Below are 27,574 nucleotides of genomic sequence, written 5' to 3' on the forward strand. Positions count from 1 at the left end.
AAATACGGGAGCATTAAAGGGCTATCTTGAATGAAAATGAGTTGCTGTTCTGTAATAAAAATAGAGTAAAAGTGGCCTCTCTTCCATTTTGATTATCATTCGTAGAATAATTGTCATTTTCTGTCTCTACAACTGCTCATTAAAATTGTTCTGAGTGCTAATTATTTAATTTTCTAATTAATGTGAAGCATAATGTGGACATTTGTCATCTTAAATGATACTTTAAGCCTACAGTTTTTGCATTATTGTCATGAGATTTTACTTGATGCACAAAATTAATTAGACTAATTGGACTAAGTATAAGATAACTCAAACTGTGAGATGTAATTCCCCCTCCTATTTATTTAGTTTAGTAACCAGTTAAATTTCATTCAGTTGCATTCCATTTTTTCTGTTTTCCATTGTTTTTGAAGCAGTATCCCAGGGATTATAATGCTATTTGTACATTTGTTTTATATTACAGGTATTGGACCTGTTATCCAGAATGCTCGGGACCAAGAGTATTCTGCATTTACATAATTGGGATCTCCATAACTTAAAGGAGAAGGAAAGGCTAAGTCACTTGGGGGTACCAAAATGTTAGGCACCCCCAAGTGACTTAAACCGCTTACCTTGTACCCCAGGCTCGTGCCCCTGTTAGGAGAGAACAGCACCAGCCTGGGATAGCTGCGAGCGCTTCCTTCTTCCTGTTTCGCGCATGCCCAGTAGAGTGAAAAGCTGAACTTTAACAACAAAGTTGACTTTTCACTCTACTGCTACAGGTACCCCGTACCTTGTATTTGATGGTAACTGAGCTGTATAAATCTTGGTGGCAAAGCAATCCTGTTGGGTTTATTTTAATTTTTTTTTTTTTTTAAACTGAAATGTTTTATTGACTTTTTAAAACATTATAATACAGCAGAAATAAGAACTTTCCATCTCAGTGAATAGAATCGTAAAGGAATAGTAAGCATAATCAAGGGTTTATTTTAATTTTTAAATGTTCATGGTGATCCTGATTCCATTTTCTGGAAATCCCCAGGTACCAAGCATTTCAAATAATAGATGTCATGCCTGTAATACTGAGAAAGTGGTCTTGCTTTCAATGCAAATAGAAGATGAAATGACTACCCTGAAGTGCACTGGCCAAAAACCGATTACAACTGACCAATGTGACCAATGTTCTTTTTATCTATTAACTTTAGACCATGGTTTGACAGGACTATTAGTGTAAACTAGAAAAGCATTTCACACAGAACATGCAATAAAGTTTATTGTATAAAAGTAGTCAATGCTTGACAAAGGGCCTTAAGGTCCCCATACACGGGTCGATAGTAGCTGCCGATATCGGCCAGATCTCGGTAGGGCAGGTTAGAAAATGTGGTCGGACCGAGGACCGCATCGGCTGGTTGATGCGGTCCCTGGACTGATTTTGCCTATGTCCATCATTATAGTTCGGTTTTTTGGCTCCAGGGCCAAACAATCAAATTACTCTGGATTCTCCCGATATCGCCCACCCATAGGTGGGGGATATCGGGAGAAGATCCACTCGCTTGGCGACATTGCCAAGTGAGCGGATCTGCCAGTGTATGGGGACCTTTATACGGTCTGAAATGTTGCTGTAATGCCCTAAAGTGAGCAATAAAGGCTTTTTAAAAGATGCTGTCTACAGTTTACTCCCTAACGAGTTCCAGTGGCAAGTGACCAGTGGGGAATGTGCACTGCGGTGAAGATATTCAGTGGGTTGTGCTGACTGTCAATACTATGGCATACCAACATTATTTTGCCCTCATATGATTAGTTTCAGTATAAGTGTTTATATTTGTTTCATAATGAGACCTACATATTCACCACTATAAAATGACCATTCATCACTTTGAAGAAGAGATGCTTTCTTAAAAGTCCTATTTAGGAATTCCTAGATTTTGCATTGATCTTGTCTCAGTCTTGGCACAATTTTTCAAATGGATACATACTGGGAGTCATGTTTATTTAAACACTTTTACAGAGAGTGGAATTGGGACAAACCAAGGCACATCATTGGAAGTAAAGAATAAGGTAGCTAGGATTGGATTAAAGAAATTTAGATTTCTTTAAAAGGTAACTGTTATCAGAATGTGCATTGACTATGGTGAAACATTGTATTTCATAGTTGGTCTTTTTTTTCTTCTTTTTTACTTTGTTACAAGGAGCAGACACAAGCAGATTTTTGATACTTTAATTAACTACATTTTATAGTATCATTTTTGGGAACTGCTAAAACCAAGCCTTTATTCCACAGATTGTATAATGTACAATAATTAGTGTAAAAAAAAATCCATATAGTGTTATTTTGGTTAAGTATGCCTTTTTTATTTGGTGATTTGTAAAATTATTGCTGGTGGTGCCTTCGTTTGGGTAAATTGGGGCAAGATTGTCAGCATTTAGAAGGGATTGCTTGTTAAATGAGTGTTGCTGCGTGCTGCAGCACAATCACTATAGGGGACTAATGTGGGACAGACCCAGTAGTACCTGTAGTTGCACCAGTATATGCTGTTGTAGTAGAGATTTTCCTTTTATTTTGCTTCAGTCCCAGTAAGAAGGCTACAGCACTTTTGTTTTTTATTTTTCAATCCTATCATACAAAGTGCAAGGCCTGGAAATGACAAAAAGCTGGCACCAAATTCAGTATTTCTCAAGATATATCCATTTTGGATCTGCATTATGCAGAAGATTTTTTTTTTTTTTTATTTAATAAGATTGCTTATAAATGTTATTGAAATACCTTGACAGCCCAAATAAATATTGTCACATTTTCAAATTCAGTCAGCTATGGACCATTTGTTTTTATGCTGACAAAAGAGTTGGTGGTTTTGCCTTTAAGTACTCTCTGCTCTCTGACTTTCATATACTGCTTTGCTTTGTAGTGCAGAGGCCAACAGGAGCTGTAAAATGATCCTTTCCAACCCAAGTAAAAGTGGTTTTCTGCCAGCTTTCAGGCCGGGTGATTTGTTTCTCATCAGTCATTGCTGTGACAGAGGCATGGAAAGCTTCATGAATGCTGTTGTTTTCTATTTGATAACAAAAATGTGTCCCTTTCTAATGTAATGCAGGCTTTGTGACACCTTGCATATATTTGCTTCCCACTAAAAGGAACGCTTCTTATTTGTGCCAGCAGTCAATTTTGGCTGTATTGACAAAACAGTATATTTCAGCTCATCGAATTTCCCATCCTTCCTAAAGGTATAAAACGCAGAGCTGCAAATGAGATAGCTGGAAGCAATTTACTATGGGCTTTGTCACATTTGCTTCATTTTAAGAAACAGGCTTTATCTGGGTAGGTGTGCTGTTCCAAATAAAGCAGTTTGCTAATAAAAAAATATTATGCAGCATTGCCGAATGGAAAGGGAGCTGTTAAGCTTTTTCTGGCCTGTTCCATTTACATTAATACAAAAGAATGAGAGTTTATGAATGGGGTATACGTGTAAAAATGTTCAAGTGAATTCAGTTCAATTCTACAAATGTAACTTGGTTGCTCATGGCCTTTTGTAAAATGGTGTGCTCATCTCCAATCAGGCTCTTATGGACATCCTGCTGTAGAACTGTTAATACCCACCCACTAAGATATTTGAAGCAGACATCTGCCTGAAAAACAAGACACCACTGCTTAATGGGCTTGCAATTTTACATGAAATCACCCTAAACCTATTTATATTGAGATTTAGTTGTAAAATGGGTAATGTCAGAGTGCATTGTTCATTTGCTTACATTTCATTCAGGCAGTGCCTTGTGTGGTCAGATTAGTCCTTTTCTTCCCCATCTGCCCTGCACTGGTTCTTAAAGACCATGATTATTTTGGTAAACTGAAAAGTATTTAGCAGATTTAAGTTATAGATAATTCTGGCAAATAATAATAATACAAGGAATTAATTTGTACCTTTCCTTGGTCAAGAAGATGTATTCGCTTAGCACAGGTGCCCCTATCATGCCCGTTTAAGCACATGGATATATACAACAGGGCACTTTCATTGCTTAATATAATGTTGCATGACCCAGCCAATAGCTCTGGGCAGAGGAAAGAACACATTTGCAGTTAATCAGGAATGTTGGGTTGCATATTTATTTATTAATGTCTATTTTGTTACTGCAGAGAAGTTAATAGCCACTATAAAAACAGCATAAGGCTTTCCATTTAAATTCTTATTGACTTTTTTTTTGTCAATATGCCCTCTCATTCATGTAAAGAATGACTAGAATTCTTGTTTTAGTGACATGTATATTGGTAAATATATATGAATCAAATGCCTTTTTGTATATTGATAGAGGACACATTATTTCTGTCTACAATTATGTGTTGTCTTTGTTCCATGTAAGTGCAATGAACAGTAATTATATTTATAATACACTAATTATATTTGCCTTCACAGATGTAGGTGATGCAGGTACTCTTAGGTAGCTAGCCCACATAAAACAACACTGCCTGCATTGCGAGTAATTGAACCTGGAAACATGTTATTTAAATTCAATATTGTGTTGTATGTATACATATATCTTTTAATCCAGCTGAGGTTACAGGCTCAAACCTAGATAAGATTTGATGCATTTTAGGTAGTTTTAGGAGATTGCTCTTTAGACCTACATGACTAGGCAGCACTGTTGGTTTTCTGTACTGATGGCAATTTTTCAGCAAAATCATTTTCTTCTGAGATGTTCATATTGTACCCTGCTATGCCAATGGTTGTTTCACGTAGATATCAAAAAGATGCCTAGGAGACTTTTTAACTTTATTGTACTGGTTTGAGAGAAGTAAAAAAACACAAGTAATACTTTTCTGCGTGTTTAAGAAAACTTTAAAGTTGTTAGTGAGGTAATGCTAGTGGGAAAATATTATTGCTCTTTATATGTTTACATCTTAAATCTAATGACTTTAGGAACTTTAGTTTGTCACCATCAGTCTGTGGATGGACTCCCTGTAAAACAGCAGAAGGTTCCTTCTCATAATTTCAGCACTATTTTGCATGATGGCAGATACCAGTGATGCAAACGTGAACACCAGTTATGCCTGTGAGTGAAGGGGTGACAGAAGGTACATGATTTATCCATTAATTAATGTCCTTTAGTTGCTTGTGATGCAATACCTCGTCAAGTTGTCCTTGACCTTGCGCCCTATTCATCAAAGAAGGCACAGCTAACAAATTGGCAAACTGTGCTTGTATATATAAGCAGAATCTACAGAAATGTAGTTGTGTATAGCATTTTAATGGATGTAGTTTTACACTCTGTGTTGTGCCGAGCAATCATGCATAGGATGACAGACTCTTAAGTGCCTATTTATTATACTGTGTAAAATGAAATTTCCTGAAAAAGCTGTGTAAAATAAATGGAAAAGTTCTGGCAGAAGAAAAAAAATGTGTAAAAAAAAAAAAAAATTACGGCGATTTTATGCCGTTTTTACATGGCCAAGCGTGGTTCAAATATCAGCTGGGGCAAGTATGGCCAGATGTGCCATGCAGGTTCTCATGAAAAAGCTGGGATCGTGTTTAAATGAGCACAAGACACAGATCATGTATAAAGCACACTATAAAACCTGATCCAGAATCATGAAATGTAAAATTAATTTAATAGTTTAATAGTTTTTTTTTTTTTTTTTTCACCGCAGAAATTGTGTTAAATGCTCAGAACAAACTGTCCCAAAAGTTCATTTTAGTTTTTGCATTTTACTTGAACTGAATATTTTTCAAATAGAGTTGTTAATTAATTTCATACAGGGAAGAAATATCTTTAAATGACTGAATTGTTTGTTTTATTCACTTGAACAGCATGCGTTCATTTCCTACAATTTAGGGCCTGTATTTCAGTTGCAGCCTTTGTAGGCTTTTGTGGTTGGGTATGGCTTTACAGATATCCACGCTGGGACTTTATGGTAAAAATGTCTTGTGCGTCTTGTACATTACATTACCATTTATTTATAAAGCGCCAACATATTCCGCAGCGCTGTACAATAAGTGGGTTACATATATTGGACATACAGAGTAACATATACAGCAATCCGTAACCGATACAAGAGGGGAAGAGGGCCCTGCCCAAAAGAGCTTACAATCTTCAAGGAGAAAGGGTTGAGGCACAAGGTGTGGGAATGTATTTTGTAAAAGGTATTTTAAAATACTGGAACTCTAGACCTTTTAATTAGAAAGATGTGCTTTAGGCTTTATATTTTCATCAAAAAGTCTCTGAGGCACATTTAAGAATGCTCGAGCTTTCAGATCCTAAAACCACAGGAGAGTTCCCAAACGCTCACATAGTTTCCGAGTAGCACACTTTGTGCAAATTGGAATAAAAAAAAAAATAAATAAAAAGCTCGACACAATTTGCACGAAGTATGCTATTCGGATGAAGAAACCGCGTGAGAGTTTGGGAACTCTTGCATGATTTTATGATCCGAAGGCTCGAGCATTCTTAAGCTGGCCATACACGTGGCGATCTGACGAAACATCGTCAGATCTGCCACACACCTTCAGGGCTGAAACAGCAGATAAGGAGGTAGAAAGAATAGGATTTCTACCTCCTTCTGCCGATTCAGCCCTGACGGCAGATTTTGGTCAGGCGCCTTCTATGGCGCCCGATCAAAATTTTCTAACCTGGCCGATCGGCGAGTCGACCAATAGCAGCTTCCTGCGATGTCGGTCGACTCGCCGACATGCCATACACGAAGTTTCGTACGATAGTATCGGTGCGTGTATGGCCAGCTTTAAATGTGCCTCTCTATTTGTGGGGGGTAGAAGAGTAATTCTGGTGATAAACATAATGATATTACATACTTTGTCAAACATACCCTAATTTGTTCCTTTTTATTGTTTCTCTAGCCGGGCTATCAAGACTAATCAGGATCTTCTGCCAGAAACGCCATGGAACCACATCTTTTTTAATGACTTTTGGGGCACCTTGCTTACTCACAGTGGGAGCCATAAATCCTATCGTCCATTATGCACACTGTCATTTCGCCTTAACTACTTACTTGGAGGTCTGGATCCCTGGAGCTATCATCTAGTCAATATATTATTGCATTCTGCAGTCACAGGCCTCTTCACCAACCTGTGCAAAGCACTTTTTGGAAGTGGATGCTGGACCCTTATAGCAGGGCTTTTGTTTGCATCTCACCCAATACATACAGAAGCAGTTGCTGGCATTGTTGGAAGGGCTGATGTGGGTGCAGGACTCTTTTTTCTACTCTCCTTACTGTGCTACATGAAACATTGCTCAACCCGAGGGTACTCACTCAGCAGCTGGTGCTGGATTCTTTGTGCTGGATTTTGGGCAGCTTGTAGCATGCTGTGGAAGGAGCAGGGAGTCACGGTTTTAGCAGTTTCTGCTGTCTATGATATATTTGTGTTCCATAAATTAAAGATGAATCAAATAATTTCTGTTGTCTTTAAGGTAAGTTAATGCTCTTCTCAATTAAAAACAAAAACAATTCAGTTTAGAACCCAAAGAAAACAAACATCAGGTAGAAGCAGTGCTGCATAATCAGAGATGTAACTACAGAGGAAGCAGACCCTGTGGCTTCAGACGGGCAGTGTACAGGGCCAATTGAGTCCTTATTTATTACTAATTTAATGCATCTTCATAGAACAGGACAACTTATCAATGTTTTGAGGGTCCAAATTGAATCTGCTGTGGGGCCCAGTAACATCTAGTTATGCCACTGTGCATATTAATACCCTTGTGTAATTCAGAGGGGAGGAGTAATAAATTAAATCAACCCAATAGATCTGTAGGTGGTTGTTTTAAAGTGCAATCAATTTAGTTAGAGATCACAGTCACTCAAAAATTGTGATAGGTGTCAGGGGGTGTGCATGATCAAAGATCAGAATTACAGAAAAAATTCAAGTGATAAAAACAAGAAGTATTTGCCCTAGCCTCTAGTATAACAATTCTTTAGACCTCTTCACAAAAATAACTGAATGCATATAAAGTAGCGCCCGATATCGGTTGAGCGGGCCCGTCGGAGGTGCCCATACACAGGCAGATAAGCTTAAATCTGCCTGTGTATGGCCACCTTATGGGCAATTTCCCTGACTTGCCTAGTTACAGAGTCTTAACAGCATATCTGAAAGAAAACTATGCATTTATAAGCTAAGTCCCTGGAAAGCAAACTCTATTTTAGTTTAAAAGACATGTTATGACATCCATTGTCACATTTATTTTTGTACCGTTATTCAGTAGTTTGGATACAACCTTTTGTTCATGCACCGCTTTATATGCATTCAGTTCTTATGACAGAGAAGACTAATAGAACTAACGGAACAACATGCTGTTTTGAATAAATATTTTAAGTATTAACATGTGCAGTAGCTGATTTATCTCTGTTCTGTGTAGGTGAAGCATGGGTTGCTATGTGTTTATTATATACATTTTATTCTAATTCTTTTCTCTGTGTTCTTGTTTCTACTAAGAATACTTTTTCTACCATATCTGTTTAGGGAGCAATTTACTTTACTAACACGCTTCTCTTTCCATAAACACATATAAGTTGTAGTTTTTTTGTGTAAATGAAAGGGTTAACATGAGTTTTCTCTGTCCTCATTTCTCTTGTGTCCTTGCAACCTTCTCAGTAATCCCCTTTCCTGTTCTTATCTTGGATCATTCCCAGCTTTAACTACAGGCTATACCCAGAGCCAACAGACAATACTGACATCTGGCTTAACTTCTGGTTCATTTGTTTTGTTTACCAATTAATTTTACTTGGACTTTTGCTATATTGGAGCATGCAAAATATTTGACTTGTATTTTGACCTGAGGGTAGTGGCACACAGCAGAAAGCTGGGCAAATTCATATTAATATAGATGCTTAAGGTGTTTGAGCAGCATGTCCTGCATCAATTCAAATGGACATGGTGAAGAAAAGATATGATGGGAACCTGAGTATGGGGCTAAAACAGGTTATATCCATAGAGATCATATAAATACCAAAAAAGGGGGTGATCATAAATGCATGTCAAACCCCAAATATAAGCTTTAAATATTTGTTTTCTTGAAGTTGACCCAGATTTGGTAGCCTTAAATATGAAACCAGGTTTACCACTTTTCTTAGCATATTTATGCCTCATTGGCCAACCCTTAACCAGGATGAAACTATACAGTAAATACTGTAGTGATTAGTCAATCAGCAAGACAGTTGCCTGTTTGTGTTCCACTGATATTGATGAAACAGAGAGACAGACATCTGTATGCAGTGGGTTTTAAGCATCTGATGTTTAATTACAGCAGATGGAGTTGAGATTTGTGTATTGATCAATGACTAAGTTTTAAAGCATTCATTGGAAGAGAAGTTTACTGTTAACAGACAGCAGTTTATGTTGGATTTTTAACCAGGTCTAATAAACCAGAGCAACAAATCTGCAGGTAGCATTTATTGATCACTTTTTGCTATGGAATGTTAGATCTGCTGTAAAGGTGACTTTTTTTTACCCCAGAAGTTTTGGTAGATGTCACCTTCCTTGATATGAGGCTTTGGAACATAGGAGAGGTGACCTGATTGCCTTCTGGCCTCTGTTACAGAAGTGGAAGGCACTAATCAAGAGACTATAGAAAAATATATCTCTTATTGGTGAAAAACAGCTGTTACAATGGCACATAATGCTTTAGTGTTAAAGTATGAAAATGTGTTATTATAAGATGTTTTGCCCCAGTAAATAAAAGGATGTACAAAGTTTGAAATGGATTATTCCTGTATATTATAACTATATTTTAGGTGTGACTGCACACATTAGGGCATTTTGCTTAACTCTCTAATAGCTTGTTTTTCATATCTATGATTTGCCATTAACCAGATAGTTCAGCCCAGATAATGCAAGCTTTTATCCTACAAGCTTCTCAAACTATTTTCGGTTTGGAGTGGTTGTAAATCTTCAACTTTCAGCAAAGCTTTTGTGTCCGTTCTTAGACTGTGTAATAGTTCCTGAAGTAAGAATCATGCCTATTCTGTAATGGAACTGCTTTTGTACAGGTGAATGTTGCATGCATCCCCTGTTTTTGGATTTCTCGTGCATCCTGTTATTATGTTCCAGAAAGGACGAGGAATCTGCGTGAAAATGGGGTCATGCTGTGCTTTAATGACTTGCTGTCAGCAGGCACCCAGTATTAGTAAACAGAATGGATGGCATGTGGTTGCTATTTGTAATTTGTTGTTTCCAAAGAGTTGTTCCACCCAGATGGCTTCTATATGCTCTGTTAGCCTGATGCCATAAAGCCATTTCATTATGTATTTATGAAAAAGAATTTGCTTTGTTCAAAAACTAATTATGTATGGTGGTAAAAAGGGTGCCACTTATCTAGCAGAGTATGACAGAGAATGTGTAATATAAGTTATTATGTTTCATATATGGCCAAGGAGGAGCCCTTGTAAATGAATGGTGAACATGCTTCCTGTCATTGTCATGTATAGAAACACCTGCTGCTGATTGTACTGGGGCTTTTCAGCCCAAAGGTGCACATTTGAGCATACTGCTTTCCCCAAGTTACACCCCTATTTTGCCTAGTTAAGGCGCCCACTCAGCCCAGGCCACTGCCCTGATGGCACTCCCTACTCCAACTACTTCTGAGGATTTAGGTGATACTTAGTGAATTTCAGTGGCAGTAGTGAATTAAAATTTAATTAGGGTGGCTCCCAAAAAATGTCAGTATGTTAACATATCTGTCAGTCATCGAATAATTTAATAAATCATCCGAACTTTGTCATATTGAAAATTTAGGTTGTTTTGTCACAGACAGACTGCAGATAGTGAGCTGTCCTTTAAATGTCTAGTGGAGGGAATACAAAAGAAATCTGTGCCATGTGCCATTTTTACATTGCAAATAATTCACTCTAACATTGAAAACTTTATTCTTGAACAAACAAATGAATTTTTTTAATTGTAATATTGGTGTGCAGGCAGCCATCTGAGTGAATTGTTCTGAGCTTTTAGTAGGAGCCAATGTTACACATTAAAACAGCTTTCAGACTTAGCTTTTTACTACTACATGCTATTCTAATATCTACCACTAGGTGGGGAATGGCAGCATTTTTAGCAGTGCAGATGTTATGAAGCTGTTAACCTGTTATAGTCCCAGTTTTCTGCTGACCAGCTGCTGGGGGGGGGGGGGGGGGGGTGATATCATTCCAACTTGCAGTGCAGCAGTAAAGAGAGACTGAAGTTTCAGAGCACATGGCTGAGGGCACCTATGAGACTAACCCCATGTTCTCCCCTAATTCTGCTGGAGCAGCGCTGTAAAAACTAAAAACAAATAAAAAAATATGTTTTCCCATAACAGAATCTCTTTAAGCCTACGACTGACCTTGGAGCAGACACTGCATCTGCCCTTGCATTTCTTAAAATGTAAGCCACTGTACACAATTTTCATTGTGTACAAATGACAAATTTCACACACATTCCTGTACAAAAAACTTTGCTATCTGGGGCACTTAATCTAAATATGAAACATGGAAGACATTGTTTTAGAAATGTTTGTCTTGAAAGCGGTCATGAATTTTAGTTCTTCTTGCAGTTTTGTGCTGATCTAAAATTTGGGCTGAGTAAGATAACTTTTATCTTATGTTTCATACCTGCTTATCTATTTACAGTTGCCACTAATAGTCAGTTATTTGATCTAGTTTGTTAATAATGGAATATGGAAATATGCTAATTAATAGAAATGAATGAATCACTACCTTTGTATTTTTTTCCAGAGGTATTTGTGTTTATTTTGGCATTTATTAAGTCTGCTGATAACATTCTCTTTGCTAAAATAGGATAGAATTGTTCTCTGATAAAATAAAATAATGGCATGCCTTTGTTTGTCATGGAAACCTGGCTGTAATGGTACATGGCCAGAGATTTAACTGAAGCTGATGACAAACGGGTTTTGGAAACATTGCCATGCATACTTATTCATTCCCCCTGTAACGGAAAAGCGAAAACAATCCTAGATGGAAAGAGTGAGAAAAATGCATAGCCTTTTAACTGCTTTGAATTTAAGATTTGTTAAGTGTTCCACGATACATAATTGAACATATGTAATTCACATTTACTGAACTTGTGTAATTTTTATAACTCATCTCTTGAGACCAAACAAATCTTTGCTAGAGGCACTTTACAATAATGGTTCCTGTTGTAATAATTTAAGGCAGTAGATTGTGACAGATTTGCACATGTATGAATCACTGCATGGCAGCAACTTTTTGTAGGGCCCAGTGCCATTTATTCTGAGTGAGAAGCATTTTGATCAGTCTGCATTGGATACCCAAGTGGTGGACCACATAAGACTAAAGTGTAGGGCCAGCTCTCCCCTGCACAAACTGCAATACCCCATATCTATCTATCTATTTTTATATATATATATATATATATATATATATATATATATATATATATATATATATATATATATATATAATATATAAAGAACAAACAGGAGCACACCCTCCAAAAGATCAGAGGCTCTGGGTGCTGGCAAAAAACAATAATAAAGAAGCAGAGAGCCGCACACACAGGGACTTTGCAAAAAGATAAAGCATTTATTGAAAAAGATCCGACGTTTCGCGCACCAACAGTGCTCTTCTATATACATATATATAGTAGTTCAAACAGGTTGGCACTCGCAACAAACTGTCTCTTAATGCCTGGGTGCAGTCCTCAAAATACTTCTTAGATCTATATGGGCCTCTCCACACAGGACTTGTGAAAAAACACCGTAATTTATTAGATGTATAACAAGAACTGATGTTTTGGCCACTCCTGCAGCGTTTCTCAAAGTTATAAAACAGAGGAAAGAACAATCTTAAATACTAAGTGTGGAGGGAAACACAGATGAGTGACGCAAGTGCATGACGTGTAACATACGTGACCCACAAGAATAAAACACCCGATTGGGAAAAAAATAAATAAACCAAAAAAAGTTTAAACATAATCATAAAAGAGCATATTATTTTTTCAGTGTAATGGAAATATGGTGATAAGCTCTTTTATGATTATGTTTAAATTTTTTTAGAAAGGCTGCAGGAGCTGCCGAAACGTCAGTTCTTGTTTTACATCTAATAAATGACGGTGTTTTTTCACAAGTCCTGTGTGGAGCGGCCCATTTTCCCTGAATATATAAATATACAGTGGATATAAAAAGTCTACACACCCCTGATAAAATGTCAGGTTCCTGTGCTGTACAAAAATGAGACAAAGATAAATAATTTCAGAACTTGTTCCACCTTTAATGTGACCTATAAACTGTACCAATCAATTGAAAAACAAACTGAAATCTTTTAGGTGGAGGGAAGACAACTAAAGTAATGTGATTGCATAAGTGTGCACACCCTTAAACTAATACTTTGTTGAAGCACCTTTTGATTTTATTACAGCACTCAGTCTTTTTGGGTATGAGTCTATCAGCATGGCACATTATGACTTTGCAAGATTTGCCCACCCTTCTTTGCAGAAAAACTCCAAATCTGTCAGATTGCGAGGGCATTTCCTGTGCACCGCCGTCTTCAGATCACCCCAAAGATTTTCAATCGGATTCAAGTCTGGGTTCTGGCTGGGCCATTCCAAAACTTTAATCTTCTTCCGGTGAAGCCATTCCTTTGTTGATTTGGATGTATGCTTTGGGTCGCTGTCATGCTGAAAGATGAAGTTCCTCCTCATGTTCAGCTTTCTAGCAGAAGCCTGAAGGTTTTGTCCCAATACTGACTGGTATTTAGAACTGTTCAAAATTCCCTCTATCTTAACTAAGGCCCCAGTTCCAGCAGAAAAAGAAAAACAGCCCTAAAGCTTGATGCTGCCACAGACCATCATCAGACCATAACACCTTTTCCCACATGCTTTTTGGAGACTTCAGATGTGTTTTTGCAAAATGTAGCCTGGCTTGGATGTTTTTCTTCATACGAAAAGGCTTTCGTCTTGCCACTCTACCCCATAGCCCAGACATATGAAGAATATGGGAGATTGTTGTCACATGTACCACACAGCCAATACTTGCCAGATATTCCTGTAGCTCCTTTAATGTTGCTGTAGGCCTCTTGGTAGCCTCCCTGACCAGTTCTCTTCTCGTCTTTTCATCAATTTTGGAGGGACGTTCAGTTCTTGGTAATGTCACTGTTGTGCCATAGTTTCTCCACTTGATGATGACTGTCTTCACTGTGTTCCATGGTATATCTAATGCCTTGGAAATTCTTTTGTACCCTTCTCCTGACTGATATCTTTCAACAATAAGATCCCTCTGATGCTTTGGAAGATCTCTGTGGACCATGGCTTTTGCTGTGGGATGCGACAAAAAAAATGTCAGGAAAGACCAACTAGAGCAGCTGAACTTTATTTGGGGTTATTCAGAGGCACTTTAAATGCTGGCAGATGTATGCTGAATCCTATTTAACATGATTTTTAATGTGATTGCTTAATTCTGAACACAGCTACATCCCCAGTTAGAAGAGGGTGTGCACACTTATGCAACCACATTATTTTAGTTTTTTTGGTTTTCTTCCCTCCACCTAAAAGATTTCAGTTTGTTTTTCAATTGAGTGGTGCAGTTTATAGGTCACATTAAAGGTGGAAAAAGTTCTGAAATGATTTATCTTTGTCTCATTTTTGTACAGCACAGGAACCTGACATTTTACCAGGGGTGTATAGACTTTTTATATCAACTGTATGTAAATCGCCGGTGGTATGGCAAACGCGGCGCAGCAATTTGCCGAAATCTCAGTCTGAATGCTTTCCTACCAGCGAGGATGTAAATCACTGATAGGAAACCATATCATATGCATTGCTTCAGCTTTCTAAAGTTTCATGAGGCAAAAGTCAAAGCAACACATATGTTCAAGGAGATTAGTCGTCACTACTAGAGGAGATTAATCGCAAGGCAAGTCATCACCCTTAGATCCACTTGGCATAGCAGATGACAGGTAACCTATATAACTGCGATAAATGTTTGCTGCTTAAGTGTTGATAAACTGGTGATGAAAGCTATTATTTTCTCTTTACGCAAGCAATTTTATTTACAGTTGTTGGATTCACATTTTTATAAAACTTCTTGTATTGTATCTGCAATGTTTTTGGGGTTCTTAGTGAATTCAAAAAGTAGCCAATTAGAGGCATTTTGATGACCAAATGCTAGTCAATTAAATCTAGTTAGCGAGGGATATTGCTCCTTGGTCAAGTGCTTTCACTGTTTCGTTGTAAAATTAGAAGTCATCCTTGTAAATGGCAAAGTAATTAAGTAGTATTTTCATATGTGAGAATTTTCATATATTCCAGTATTGACAAATTAGGTTTTTAGCTGCAGGGGTCAGTGATCCACCTTTAAAGGTTGGAAAGAGTCAGAAGACAAAGCCAAATAATTTCAAACCTATAAAAAATTAAGACCATTTGAAAACTTGTCAAGAATAGGCCATTCTGTAACATACAAAAGGTTAAACTATAGATGAACCACACCTTTAACAGACCAAAAGAAGTTCACCAAAGTGATTTGGACTTCTTCTAAATTAGGACCTTAAGAATTTGTGCATGTGCGGTGGGAGTTAAAGTTGAAATCTGTTGAGGTTTTCATAGTGTTCTGAGAAATAAAGCCTACTTGCTGAAATGTAAGTATCATTCGTGCAATTATCAGATCACAGTTATGGAACAGTGCATTTATCCATAGTATTATGATTGTTCCCCCCTAATAACAGCACAGCATGCAGGACAAGACCTTCTTTATATGGAACCTACAGTTTCCCTAAATACTTTGGTTGAAAAAAAGTGGCTTTCTTAATGAGTGATTATTATAACAAAATGTCTTTTCCCCCCCCCCGCCGTGCAAATCAAACTGACAAACTAGCAAATTAAACAAAACATACAGCATTTACTAGTTTCTTAAGCTAACAGGTTATGTTTTTTTGTTTATAGTATAAAAGAGTTGGTGCCTGATTAGTTTATTTTCTAAGCCTTTAATGACTGAAATGAGATTGCCTTCAAGCAGACTTCTGTATGATAATAAGAAACCATATAGTCAGTTTGGGATTTGACAAAGATTTAACAAACAATGATTAATTGTTAATATGTTCTAGTACATAAACAAATGACTGTATCCATTTAAGTTATTTGTAGTCTGCAGAGCAGCATATCACCCAGCCATTATTTAGTGAGAAAGAAAACAGAGAAAGGAGTAGAGCTGTTGGAAGCAGTCAGAGGAGCAAACTGTTTGAGGGAAGGAGAGCACATAGGAGACAATAGTGGCAGCAGGGAGTACAGAAAAAGGTTGTAGAGATGGCTGATTTACCTAGTGTATAAAGCAGTAATCCCCAACCAGTGGCACGTGAGCAACGTGTCGCTTACCAACACTTTGGATGTTGCTCTCAGTGGCCTCAAAGCAGGTGCTTATTTTTGAATTCCTGACTTGAAGGCAAGCTTTAACTGCATCAAAACCATGTGTACTGCCAAAACGGTCTTCTGTAGGCTGCCAGTCTACATAGGGCCTACAAACAGTCGATTATAGCTCTTTTTTTGGCACCACCTAGGAACTTTTTTCATATTTGTGTTGTTGTCTTGACATTTGTGGCTCAGAACTAAAAAAAAAGGTTGGGACCTTTGGTATAAAGCAATGGGAGGAGAATGCGTTTTTGTCAGATTAGTTTAGAACCAGTTATGTGCCTTGTTTTAATTACCATTTTCTAATGTAGCATGAAATGTTACTGTATTCAAGGTGATCACAGTCACCTACTTTATCGTGGTGAATCCCTGCATTTGATAATATGAATATGCCATAGCAGAACAACTGTTAAGCATGAGAATACATTTGAGTGCCCCATGGATGCAAACGGTGGTGGCTGTATTAGTAAGGCACCAATGCTCGGCTCATTGAAGCATTTTGGTATGGTAGGGCTTAGGCCAGACTGTCTGTGGCACTTTGCAGCAGCCCCTTTGGCATTTGCCAGACAATGGAGTACACCCCAAAGCAGAAGCGAATATAGATTGCATGGGGAAACACTTGCTATACTGTATATATGAAGTAGCTATGGACAAGGAAGAAAAATCACCAAACTTGCTAAAATATCAAAGCAAATGTATCTTTGTATCTAATCAAGTAAATTAAATATGTAAACTAACTAAGCTTGTGGGATTCAGGTATTTGGTCTGGTTTACACAAGCAGCATATTCTTTCCTTACTTAAATCCTTTAATTCACCTCTTTTAGCTTTAACTGTTTGAGTTATTTGTGGTTGGTAAATGCTCTTTATCAGTCTGTGTGTTTGGAACCTTTGTTGCATTCTAGCAGCTAATACAGTTTCAGCTGTTGTGATAAATATGCATTTTAGTTAGGAGTGTAAATGATCTCATTTGCATTTATCAGCGAGGCTGTGAATAAGTGCCAAGCCAATAAACAATAGTTTGGTATCATTTCTGGATAAAGTGCCTTTGTCTATCTTTTCTTCCCCAATTATACATCCTTCAGTGACTTTACTTGTGGCTTGGCTAGTCTTTTTCATATGTGGGCCAAGTCGTTTGAACAGTTGCCACAACTGAGTAGCGAAACAACTGTATGTCATACAAAGAAACTTCAAAATCTTTCACATAGAATGTCAATATTTGTACTAATTCTTCCTCTAGGGCTTATTGAAAAAGTAGTGTCTTATGACTTGACACTAGTTACTCGGATGCAATTAAAATAGTTGTTACATATGTCATGGCTTTTTACATAAAAAAGAAGAAATACAGAACTTTTATTTTTCTGAATATTTAAAAAATATTTAAGATATGTTCAGTGAAGAAGCAATACATTAATTTTTGGTTTATCACGGAACACTATTATTAAAATCTTAGATTTGTATTTGATCTTCATATTAATGATGGACGACTTCCCTGCAATGATTTATTTGTTCAAGAAAGTCACCCAGACTGTAACCAATAGCTCCCTTTGGGTATCAATCACTACTGATTGATACATTTTTTTCAATTTGGAGGCCATTATACATGTCACACCTAGAGATGTGTTTTCTTGTTGTCAAGGTTACATTCCATGCTAGCCCCTTGTCAATGATTTTTAAGGTGCCAGAAATATACATTTTATGTTATTTCCCAGCAGGTCTAAGATTATTAGAACTTTGGCATAGAACACCTGTATGTATCTATTTATTCATATGTATACAGGTATTGGACCCCTTATCTGGAAACCCATTATCCAGAAAATAATTTGCTTTTTCTCTGTAATAATAAAACAATACCTTGTACTTGGATATAATTAATCCTTATTGGAGCCAAAACAATCCTATTGGGTTTAATTACTGTTTAAATAATTTTCTTAGTAGACTTAAGGTAGGAGTTCCGAATTACGGAAAGACCCCCTATCTGGAACACCCCAGGACCCAAGCATTCTGGATAACAGGTCCCATACCTGTACAAGGAACAAGTCATTTTTAAATAGTTCACTTTGCCATATGAAAGTATGACATGTTATCTAGAAAGTGTTTACTTTATTAAAACTGGCAATGTTACTGCCTGGGTTTATTATTTAAATAAACTATTCTTCATTTTTGACTGAATGTCCTCTGTAATATAGCAATAATGAGTGTTAACTAAGCGCAGGGCCATATTTATATTTAGGCACCCAAGGGCCCATGCCTAGGGTGACAGCGCTATATAAACCTGCATAAACCCTGTGTAGCGGGGCAGGGCTATGACACAGGGATCTGTAATTGGCTGATCATTGATAGACAAACTAGGAAAGTCCAGGCAGTTTTGACTTTGATAGCCATTCTGAAAACCAGGCTGTCCAGGTCAAAACCAGAAGGGTGGCAAGCCTACACTCTGTCGACACATTTCAAATATTCAAAAATAGCAACGTTTGTATAAAAGTATATTTGCTATAGATCATAAGGGAAACGAAGCTGCATAAATCCATGTTGGGGGGCAAAACAATCCTATTGGGTTTATTTTGTTTTTCATGTTAAAGTATGGTGATGCAGATTACGGATAAACTTACTATCAGAAACCCCCAAAATAGATTCTGTGCCAGTATAGCACAGTTCTGAAGCATATTTAAGCATCTGTGTTTCTTTAAAATCAGTTATTGCGTCAGTGTGGGATTCTTAGTCTGACCAACAGTAGCGAACACTGGCTTGTAATAAATGTTAAACCTCTTATTTTTGTCTCCATGAAAGAAGATTACAGCTGAATCAGGCATTCCATAGCTTTTACTGTAATGGGGTGGGAGCTCTGGCAAAACCATTGCTGCTTCAGCACTCTGTCGGATATTCAACCTGTAATTCTCTAGTTACCTTGCTAATAACGGATTTGCTTGCATTAGGCTGATAAAAGGTATGGCTCAATTAGTGTATTAATGTGTTCTTTGATAGTTCAGGAACTGTTTTTCTGTCGGTTCTTTATGCGTTTTAGACAGATAAATTGAACATTCATTTTTTTTTTTGTTATAATTTTTTAATGTAAGCAAGTAGATTTCTTGCTTTGGAAATAACTTTGAAAGTTACGAGCTGATAACCTAAAAGTCCATTATTATGCAGTGTTTTTCTTTAATTCTTTGTCCTGATTTATGTCCCATGTACTGTCATCACTTTCTGTGATGTAGTAAAACTACCCATGTATACTCATACTCAAAACATAGACACTTATAATGGTAGGCTGATGGAATTACTAGACTGAATCTCTGTTTCAGAGCACCCATGCATTAGGAGGCATTGTATTCATAAGGAGCAGTGGCAGCTCCACCTTCCGCCACCTACCTACTTCCTAACTTGCATGTCATTCAAATAGGCAAGGTATAGGGAGTGGTGGTAGACACAACCCTGTACTTACTGCCTGCCATATGGCATGCATCAGTCAATGCATCTTGCATCCTTGTGCTGGATTTCTTATCATGGGCAAGGTACAGAGCGCAGAGCGCAGCCACACCTGGGACATGAGGAAAGCCGGACCCAACACATTAGGTTTCCCCACTTCCCCCACCCCTGCTTGGAAACTACATTTACCCCACTGCTCAGCAACTCTCTGCCTACCCCTAGTTCCGGCCCTCTTTCTGCATAAGCACACTCTTGCGCCCTTTATATACTTGGGGCAGAAGTGCAAAAGCACTAGTCAGTTAATTGTTTTAAACAAAGTTATCAGTGTGATGGTTTCAGCCAGGTCTGGACTAGGATTCAAAAAAAGGCCGTGGCTGTTATGGCATGTTACAGCAGCCTGTCTGGTATTTGCCAGAATCCACATATTGCCTGTCCCAACCTGGTTTCAACTCATGTATAAATTAAAGTAAGCTAACAAAAAACATTCTGTGAACAGAGTAGTGTGCCATCATAATGTTTGCTGTTAAGTGTGGATCGGGGTGTCACCTAATTTGTGATTAACTTGGTTAACCTAATAAATGAGGCAGTGCTTTGAGTCAGACTACAAGCAGACCAGGAGAAGGGCCTATGTGACTTCTGTAACATCCATAGGACTTTTACTAACCTAGACTAACATTTGCCATCAACTGGTTCAAAGTTAAACCAATTTGCATAGGTCTTCTTAGAGGAGTGTGCTCCATTTCCACAATTACTTTTGCTGGTTTATTATTCTGTTCCCTGTGACTTACCTACATGTCAACATCACTGTGGCCATTATTTCTCATAAAATATCACCAAGCAGAGCAGTCTTCAGTACTTAATCCCCCTGCCATATGGAGCCTAATCATTTTCCCTCTCTATCAGACCTGGACTGGCAATATATTGATTGTGGCAAATGCCAGAGAAGCTGCTGTAAGATGCCAATGTTTATTGGGCTGGTGGGGGGCTGCTTGGTCTTCTGTGTACTTTAAACACCAGGGACCATTTTGAATCCCACTTCAGATATTCTCTCTAGCCATACTAGCAATATATTGGACACCTAAGCCCACCCAATCTATGACCCTTTTACCCTAAGCATGATGGGATGTTAATTTTACTTAATAGATTTTTTTTGCAGAAAACTTTGCATGTGTAGCATTCCATGTCAGCTCTGTTTATAGTATCTTGCCCGAGGAAAGGACCACAGTTTTGTGAAAGCATGTAAGCTCAGTTTTCTGTTGACTATAACATACAGTCTGTTTATATCAGATTTGTTTTTGTTTAGGATTGTCACACTTATTTCTCAACGTTTAAAGTGGGCTAAATAAATGTATTATGTGGCTTTTGCTTTTCGAGCATCATAGAAAACACTTCATAACACATACAATTTATTAATAGCACAATGGACTAAGGCACTGAGTCACAGAGATGTAAAAAATGTCTGCTTCAGCATGATGCAGATCCAGAGTAGCTTGGGGGGACAACAGCAAATGTATGTTTTCCACATAAAGCTTCTGTAACTGAGGCCACATACAAATACAGCTGCATATCCTGCCTTTAGTCTATCAACTGGGAATCAGACTGAGCTGCTGTGTAATACTGCATCAGTCACTCATGGCTCTGCACATCTGATCTCCCCCCCCCCCCAATCTCATTCAGTTTATGGGTAACCAACTTACATGTTGGTTTTGGGTGTTTTGCTTGCCATATTTTTTCACTGAAATATGCACTGTAACATGTGAAATTGCCTTTAGTTGTTTCCCATGAGTAATTGTGTTGCTTTGTGTAATTCCCTGGAGTGGTGGGGGCAATTTAGTAACATCTTCCAGCCTGAAGAAGAGATGTAACACCAAGGCATTTTAAGAGTCAAAGAATCTCAACACTCTAACCATAGCTAGAAAAGCCTGTAAATGCTTATATGCCCTATATACAGTAGTACCAATCAGTTTGGGGAAATGATTGGAGGTGTGAAGGGGTGATTTAATAGTCACAACTATGTAATAGGAAGGTCGGGAGAAGGAGCTAAGGGTCCTTAGCTATGGCATGGATAACATATTGGATCTGTTAAGAGCAGTGGCTAGTGGCTAGTTAGGGATGTCCGGTTTGATGGTTACTCTGATGTTAATATGTTAGAAAATGTAAACATATATCATAATTAATGTTTCAAAATTTTACAGCCGCCTTTTGAATCCACAAAAGAAGTGTCCCATTGAGTGTTTAGTAGAGTGGGCAACTGGTTGGGGAAAGGGGCCAAGACTTGATCTTGACCGTGTTGTCCAAAATGGAAGCTGCACACGGGTGCTCAATTTCTTTAGCGGATTTAACAAAGCTGCTAAGTGCAGACAAGAGCACACTTACTATATATGTAAGCAGTATTAGGTACTTAAGGTTGGGTGTCATTGCTTTAATTACATACAAATAAACAATTCAGTCAGTGTTTTAAATAAATCCAAGATAATCCTCTAGATCAGACTTACAGTACATTGCAGGGAAAGGGACTGATGTTCCTGTTTTTGTTCTGGGTTTTGCCTTTCATAGATAGGACAAACAACCCAAGCAGGAGCTGATCAGAACTCTCCAACTACTTTCCCCTCATAAATGTATCCCTCCTGCAGTTGGCCCAGCTTACACATAGCAACTCTATCCTGACAGGGGAGTGCTTAGTTTATGTATCTCCTACAGTGTATTAACGTGATATTTCTAATCAGTAGTGTTTATTTGTTGCTCAGTACTGACTTCTGCAATTAGAGTTCTACAATATTATTGCAGCTGCAGAACAGCATTTTAAACACTGAGACATCCTTTGAAGCTTGAAATCAAATTTTTTGTAACCATCTACTAGTTAGACCATGTATAGAGGGGGTTATTCTGGCTAATACCAGCAACATTCAGCATTTTTAAAACCTTAATTTGGAGGTTAACATTCTTTCATGTAGAAAAAGCCCGAATTCTGTAGATTAAACATTCTACAAAATAGTTTTGTAAAGGATTTATTGAAGGACTGCCATTACATTGGTTACTATTTTACACTGTTTGATATTTAGATTTTCATGTGTATTCTGCGAGGAGATAATTCCAGCAACCACTTAAGAAACGTGCGGGTTATTACTATAAACAGTTTTTCAATGTCAACACATTCCAGAACACTTTGCAAATAGTAATAAAAATGACCAACGGAGAGCAAAATATACAGTATAATATATGATCTATTGAGTACAGGCCCTGCTGACAAAAAAAAAAAAAAAAAGACTTGCTCATTTCAGAATGTAGAAAATATATTTTTCAGTTTAAAGGAACTGGCAATGTATCGCACAACATGATTAATAGAAGTGTAGCTTCCCCATTTTACTGTGCTCTTATCCAGTCCAGTTGCGTCAATACAATGCCTCTGCATCCCACTATTCTCCAATACAGTGCTCAATACAGTGTTTACATCTCACTGTGGTGTAGTACAGTGTATCATTTGTATCCAAGTACAATGAGACCACAGCCCGTTGTGTTTCAAGTTCTGACTTTTTAGCCAATTGCAATAGAAAAACAGTGTGCCCCCTGTTGCACATTACAGTGACCCAGAGCCTATAGTGGTTCCAGTACATGGCACTTTCATTCCCCAAGAAGAGTGATACAAAACAAACAGGTACGCTATCAGACAATAATGTCACATGCAAGTACAACACAATTTATTAAAGGTGGCTATAGATGGGCCAATATAAGCTGCTGACGGTCTGAGCCAGCAGCTTATCAGGGCTCTAAGACGCGCCTACCCAACTGATATTTGTCCAAAAATTGAGGAGATGTCGATTGGGCAGGTTTGATTTTCCCTCTAGGAGAGGAGCACATCAGTTATTTGATGCAGTGTGATCTGATATTGCTCACCTCAAGGTGGGCATATTGTTTTATGTAATCTATTTACTTTCTCATAATAATTTCTTTAAATCTGTTGTGAATTTGTTGATCTGTAGGGAAACTTTATTGGTAATGCACTGTGTTTTTACTTACAGTATACAGTTTGTTTAAATCCGTCCTTTCTTAATTTTTCACATAAGATCCCTGCAGATTATTCTGAGCCAATGTCCTTATCTTTACCTCAGTGATCAAGCAAATGAATATGTACATAAGAAAACATGGCTAGGACTGTATTGGGACCTCTCTCTGTGTGGTAGTCACAGTAATAAAATATAAGCATGAATAAATTCTCTGTTTATTTTCTCTTCCCATTCTCTGTTATGAGAGACTTGATGAAGTTGGATTAAAATTGTTTAACATCTGCTACACAAGTACTCTTACTCAACCCCTTTCGGCAGCTGACTAATTTTCCTACATTTTTATAAATATAATACAAGCACAGCTCAAGCAAAAATGTTTGTTGTTGTCTTGTGACTGATAGCTTGATGCAATTTTTTCATATACAGTAATCCTGCACATACCTGTATACAGCATACCAATTCTTTGTTTTTCCTTGCTTCCCATCCCATTGTTTTTCCTTGCTTCTTTTTCATGTACTTTGCCACCTGCATTGCTTGACTGCCTGGTTTCCTCCTATTTATGTGGTATCTGAATAAATCACGTAAATAAGCATTAGAAAGGCCAAATCATGTTTGCTGGATAAAGTGGGCCGGCTGAACATGAACTGTAATATAATACACAAGCTATGAATAAAATATATATAATCAAGAATCCCTGCTGATATAGCCAAGAGTATTTTCAAGTATCTTGTACTATATAGTACAAATAGTAAAAGAAATGCTGACACCAAAATATCGACTTTCTAATTACGGCACAAGCACCAGCCACAGGACTCGATACTCAGGCACAGCACTTTGTTCTTTCGACTGTTCATAGAACCCCGAACGCTAAGTTGCTGCTACTTATTCCTTCTGCCCACTTTTCAGTTCTCTATGAAGAGTCGAGTCTGTACTTTTAGGCTGTTGTAACTCTGGACATCCAGAGGTTACTGCCTTAGTTCTGTTCTATTATTAGTTCTGTATGTAGTATTAAAGGGATTCAGTAATGGGATAATGCAGCCCAACAGGACATAATAATGTGTTATGAGGTAATGGGGGGTATACATATATTTTACTAAAACATTAAAAGCAATATGAACATTTATTGGATAATTGCTCTGTCTGCCTAAATAATCATTGTTTGCTTTTGATTTTAGAGGAAGAACGTGTCTTTCTTCTTCAGCGTTGGACTGCTGTTTGCCTGGGGTGTTGTTCTATTGGGCGTTCGTTTCTACTGGATGGGAAACACACCGCCAAGCTTTTCAAACTCTGACAACCCAGCGGCAGACTGTGAAGTTCTACTCACACGTACTCTGACCTTCTTTTACTTGCCAACCAAAAACTTGTGGCTGCTTTTTTGTCCAGATACTCTCAGCTTTGATTGGTCTATGGATGCTGTGCCTCTGATTAAAACCATAATTGACTGGAGGAATATACACACTGTGGCCTTCTATATTTTACTTATCCTACTTGCCTACTCAAGTCTGAAGGGTTCTGCAATGAAGAGAGACTGCAACGGGAAATTATTCATGAATGGCAAGCATAATACTAATGGACATAGCTGTCAATCAGATTTAGAACACAAAAATGCAGAGCAGAAGCCTGTGATTGCCTCAAAACTTGAAAATGGCATAAAACATCATATCAGTCATGAAATGCAACTTCCTTCCACAAAAAACATTGTTGTTTTAGCTTTATCTTTGTTAATAGTACCCTTTGTGCCAGCCAGTAATCTATTTTTCTATGTTGGCTTTGTTATTGCAGAGCGTGTTCTATATATACCCAGTATGGGTTTTTGTTTACTTGTAACAGTGGGTGCAAGAGCCCTTTATATCAAGGCCCAAAAAAATTTTCTGAAAAGCCTCCTTTTTTATGCAACCACTGCTTTAATTGTTTTTTATGGCCTCAAGACTGTTGTCAGAAACGGGGACTGGAAGAATGAAGAAATGTTGTATCGATCTGGAATTAAAGTGAATCCAGCAAAAGGTAATCATTAAAATGAAAAAAATAAATTAATTGTGCAGGGGATAATATATCCCTTAGTGTATAATCTTACTATAAAATATTATATTAGAATAAGGTGAAAATTGGATACACATTTACAAATTTCAGGTATAACGGCAGCATAGCTTATATATCATTCAAAGGAAATACATTTCCAGTCAATGCAGCACAGCAACTTGCATTTGTTAACATTTCCTTTATGTGGATCTCGTAACTGTATGTTAGAATTACTATGGTGTTGTACAGCCATATAGAGACAGGCCACCAAAACCTAGCAAGTCATTTTGGGGAAAACAAATATACAAGTTCAGTATGAATAATAAAAAATATGAAGATATAAATAAGAATAAATATACATTGCAGTCATATTAACCCCTTAAATTCTGCAGGTTACAGAATTTGTGTGCTGACAGAGCAGCACCAGCATGCTGCTGTACATTTGAAAGTTCTCATTACACTGCTGCCACACCATAGATACTTTTTTGACCACAATACCTGCAAATACTGCAGCAATAAACAAGCATGTCTAAGTTATAGAATGTTATAATAAGCTACTTATGATGTCACAGCTAGCCAGTTACACAAATAAATACCCTAGACTAGACTGATACAAAGGTGATATGTTTGAAGTCCGGATCAAAAAAATATAACTAAGACTAAATGATTGGGTTTTTTCAGAATAATAGTTTTTATTTAGATATTATTAGCAATATTTTAGTTCCATTTTACTGGCTTCTCTGTGACCAAGCTATAAGCATCCACTGGAGTTAATTCTTAATGCAGCTATGGGTGTTTTAGGCTGGCCATAACTTGTATAACTTTAGACTACACTCTTAATAACTAAATTCATAGTGTAGAAGGTGAAGATGCCTTAGAGGTCATTTAATAGATAAAAGTTAAAATCAAGTAAACTACAACAGACATGCCAGTTATACATACACTTATAAAACACAGTGAAAAGTGAAAAACAGTACTCACAAGGGCTGTGTTGTTAAACTGAAACGTCGACCTTTCAGTTTTTTCATACAAATGAAACAGCTATAAAATGGTTGCATTTAATATATGATCTCCATTATGAGTATGTCAGGTTCCTGTTGCCTAATGCAGCTGGGTACCAAGCTTTCACGGTGAACTGATTTACTTGTAATTATATTTAAATTAGCCTTTGCATAAATGTTTTAATGATGTAACTGTGGTAATTGAAATGTCAAAGTGTCAGCACTGTTGTGTGGATGAATAGTAACATGTACAGAGATTGCTAAATTTCACGGTTATAGGACAATTATGAGTATTAAAACCCTGAATAGAGGAGTTAAACCTGGTTGGTACATTTTGTGTTACTGTAGGTATATCTGGATTGGCATTATTTTTTGTGTTATCAGTAACTTTAAAGAGCGACTATACCTTAATTTTATTTTTACCTATATATATTTTAGTATTGAATTCTAAGTATTGTAAAGTACCTACTTAATTATTTGGTTCTTGGTTTGTTTTATACTAGCTTTTATTAAGGTTTATGAATAGATTGTCATTGTAGCTGGTAAAACATGGGCATAATTATTTCTTATGAAAGAATTTAACATTAGCATACCACTTACAAAATACCCATAATTGTCTTCTGTCCCAGGCTGCTCTACCCCAATCCTTTGTACAATAACATAGATGGGAAGGGCACTCAGATTATTTAATGTGAGCTGTCAACCAGCATTTTTAAGTTGTGTTGGAAAGTATCACAATAGCCTTGAATGTTATGCTTGTTCAAGAAATCACCCGAGCCCATCTTAAAGGCATTAACAGAA

The 27,574-nt window shown here is 37.4% G+C and overlaps 1 protein-coding gene across 3 annotated transcripts in view; it reads left to right on the forward strand.

Annotated features, from left to right (window-relative positions):
• The window catches only part of tmtc2 (transmembrane and tetratricopeptide repeat containing 2), a 168,472-nt gene that overhangs the window by 52,860 nt on the left and 88,038 nt on the right, over positions 1-27,574 (forward strand). For all 3 annotated transcript variants that reach the window (XM_018091903.2, XM_031897532.1, NM_001102686.1), the window contains 2 exon segments: positions 6,822-7,392; positions 24,929-25,757. In XM_018091903.2, coding sequence (XP_017947392.2) covers positions 6,822-7,392; positions 24,929-25,757 — 1,400 coding nt within the window.

This window comes from Xenopus tropicalis, chromosome 3, assembly GCF_000004195.4.
Source record: "Xenopus tropicalis strain Nigerian chromosome 3, UCB_Xtro_10.0, whole genome shotgun sequence".
NCBI lineage: Eukaryota > Metazoa > Chordata > Amphibia > Anura > Pipidae > Xenopus > Xenopus tropicalis.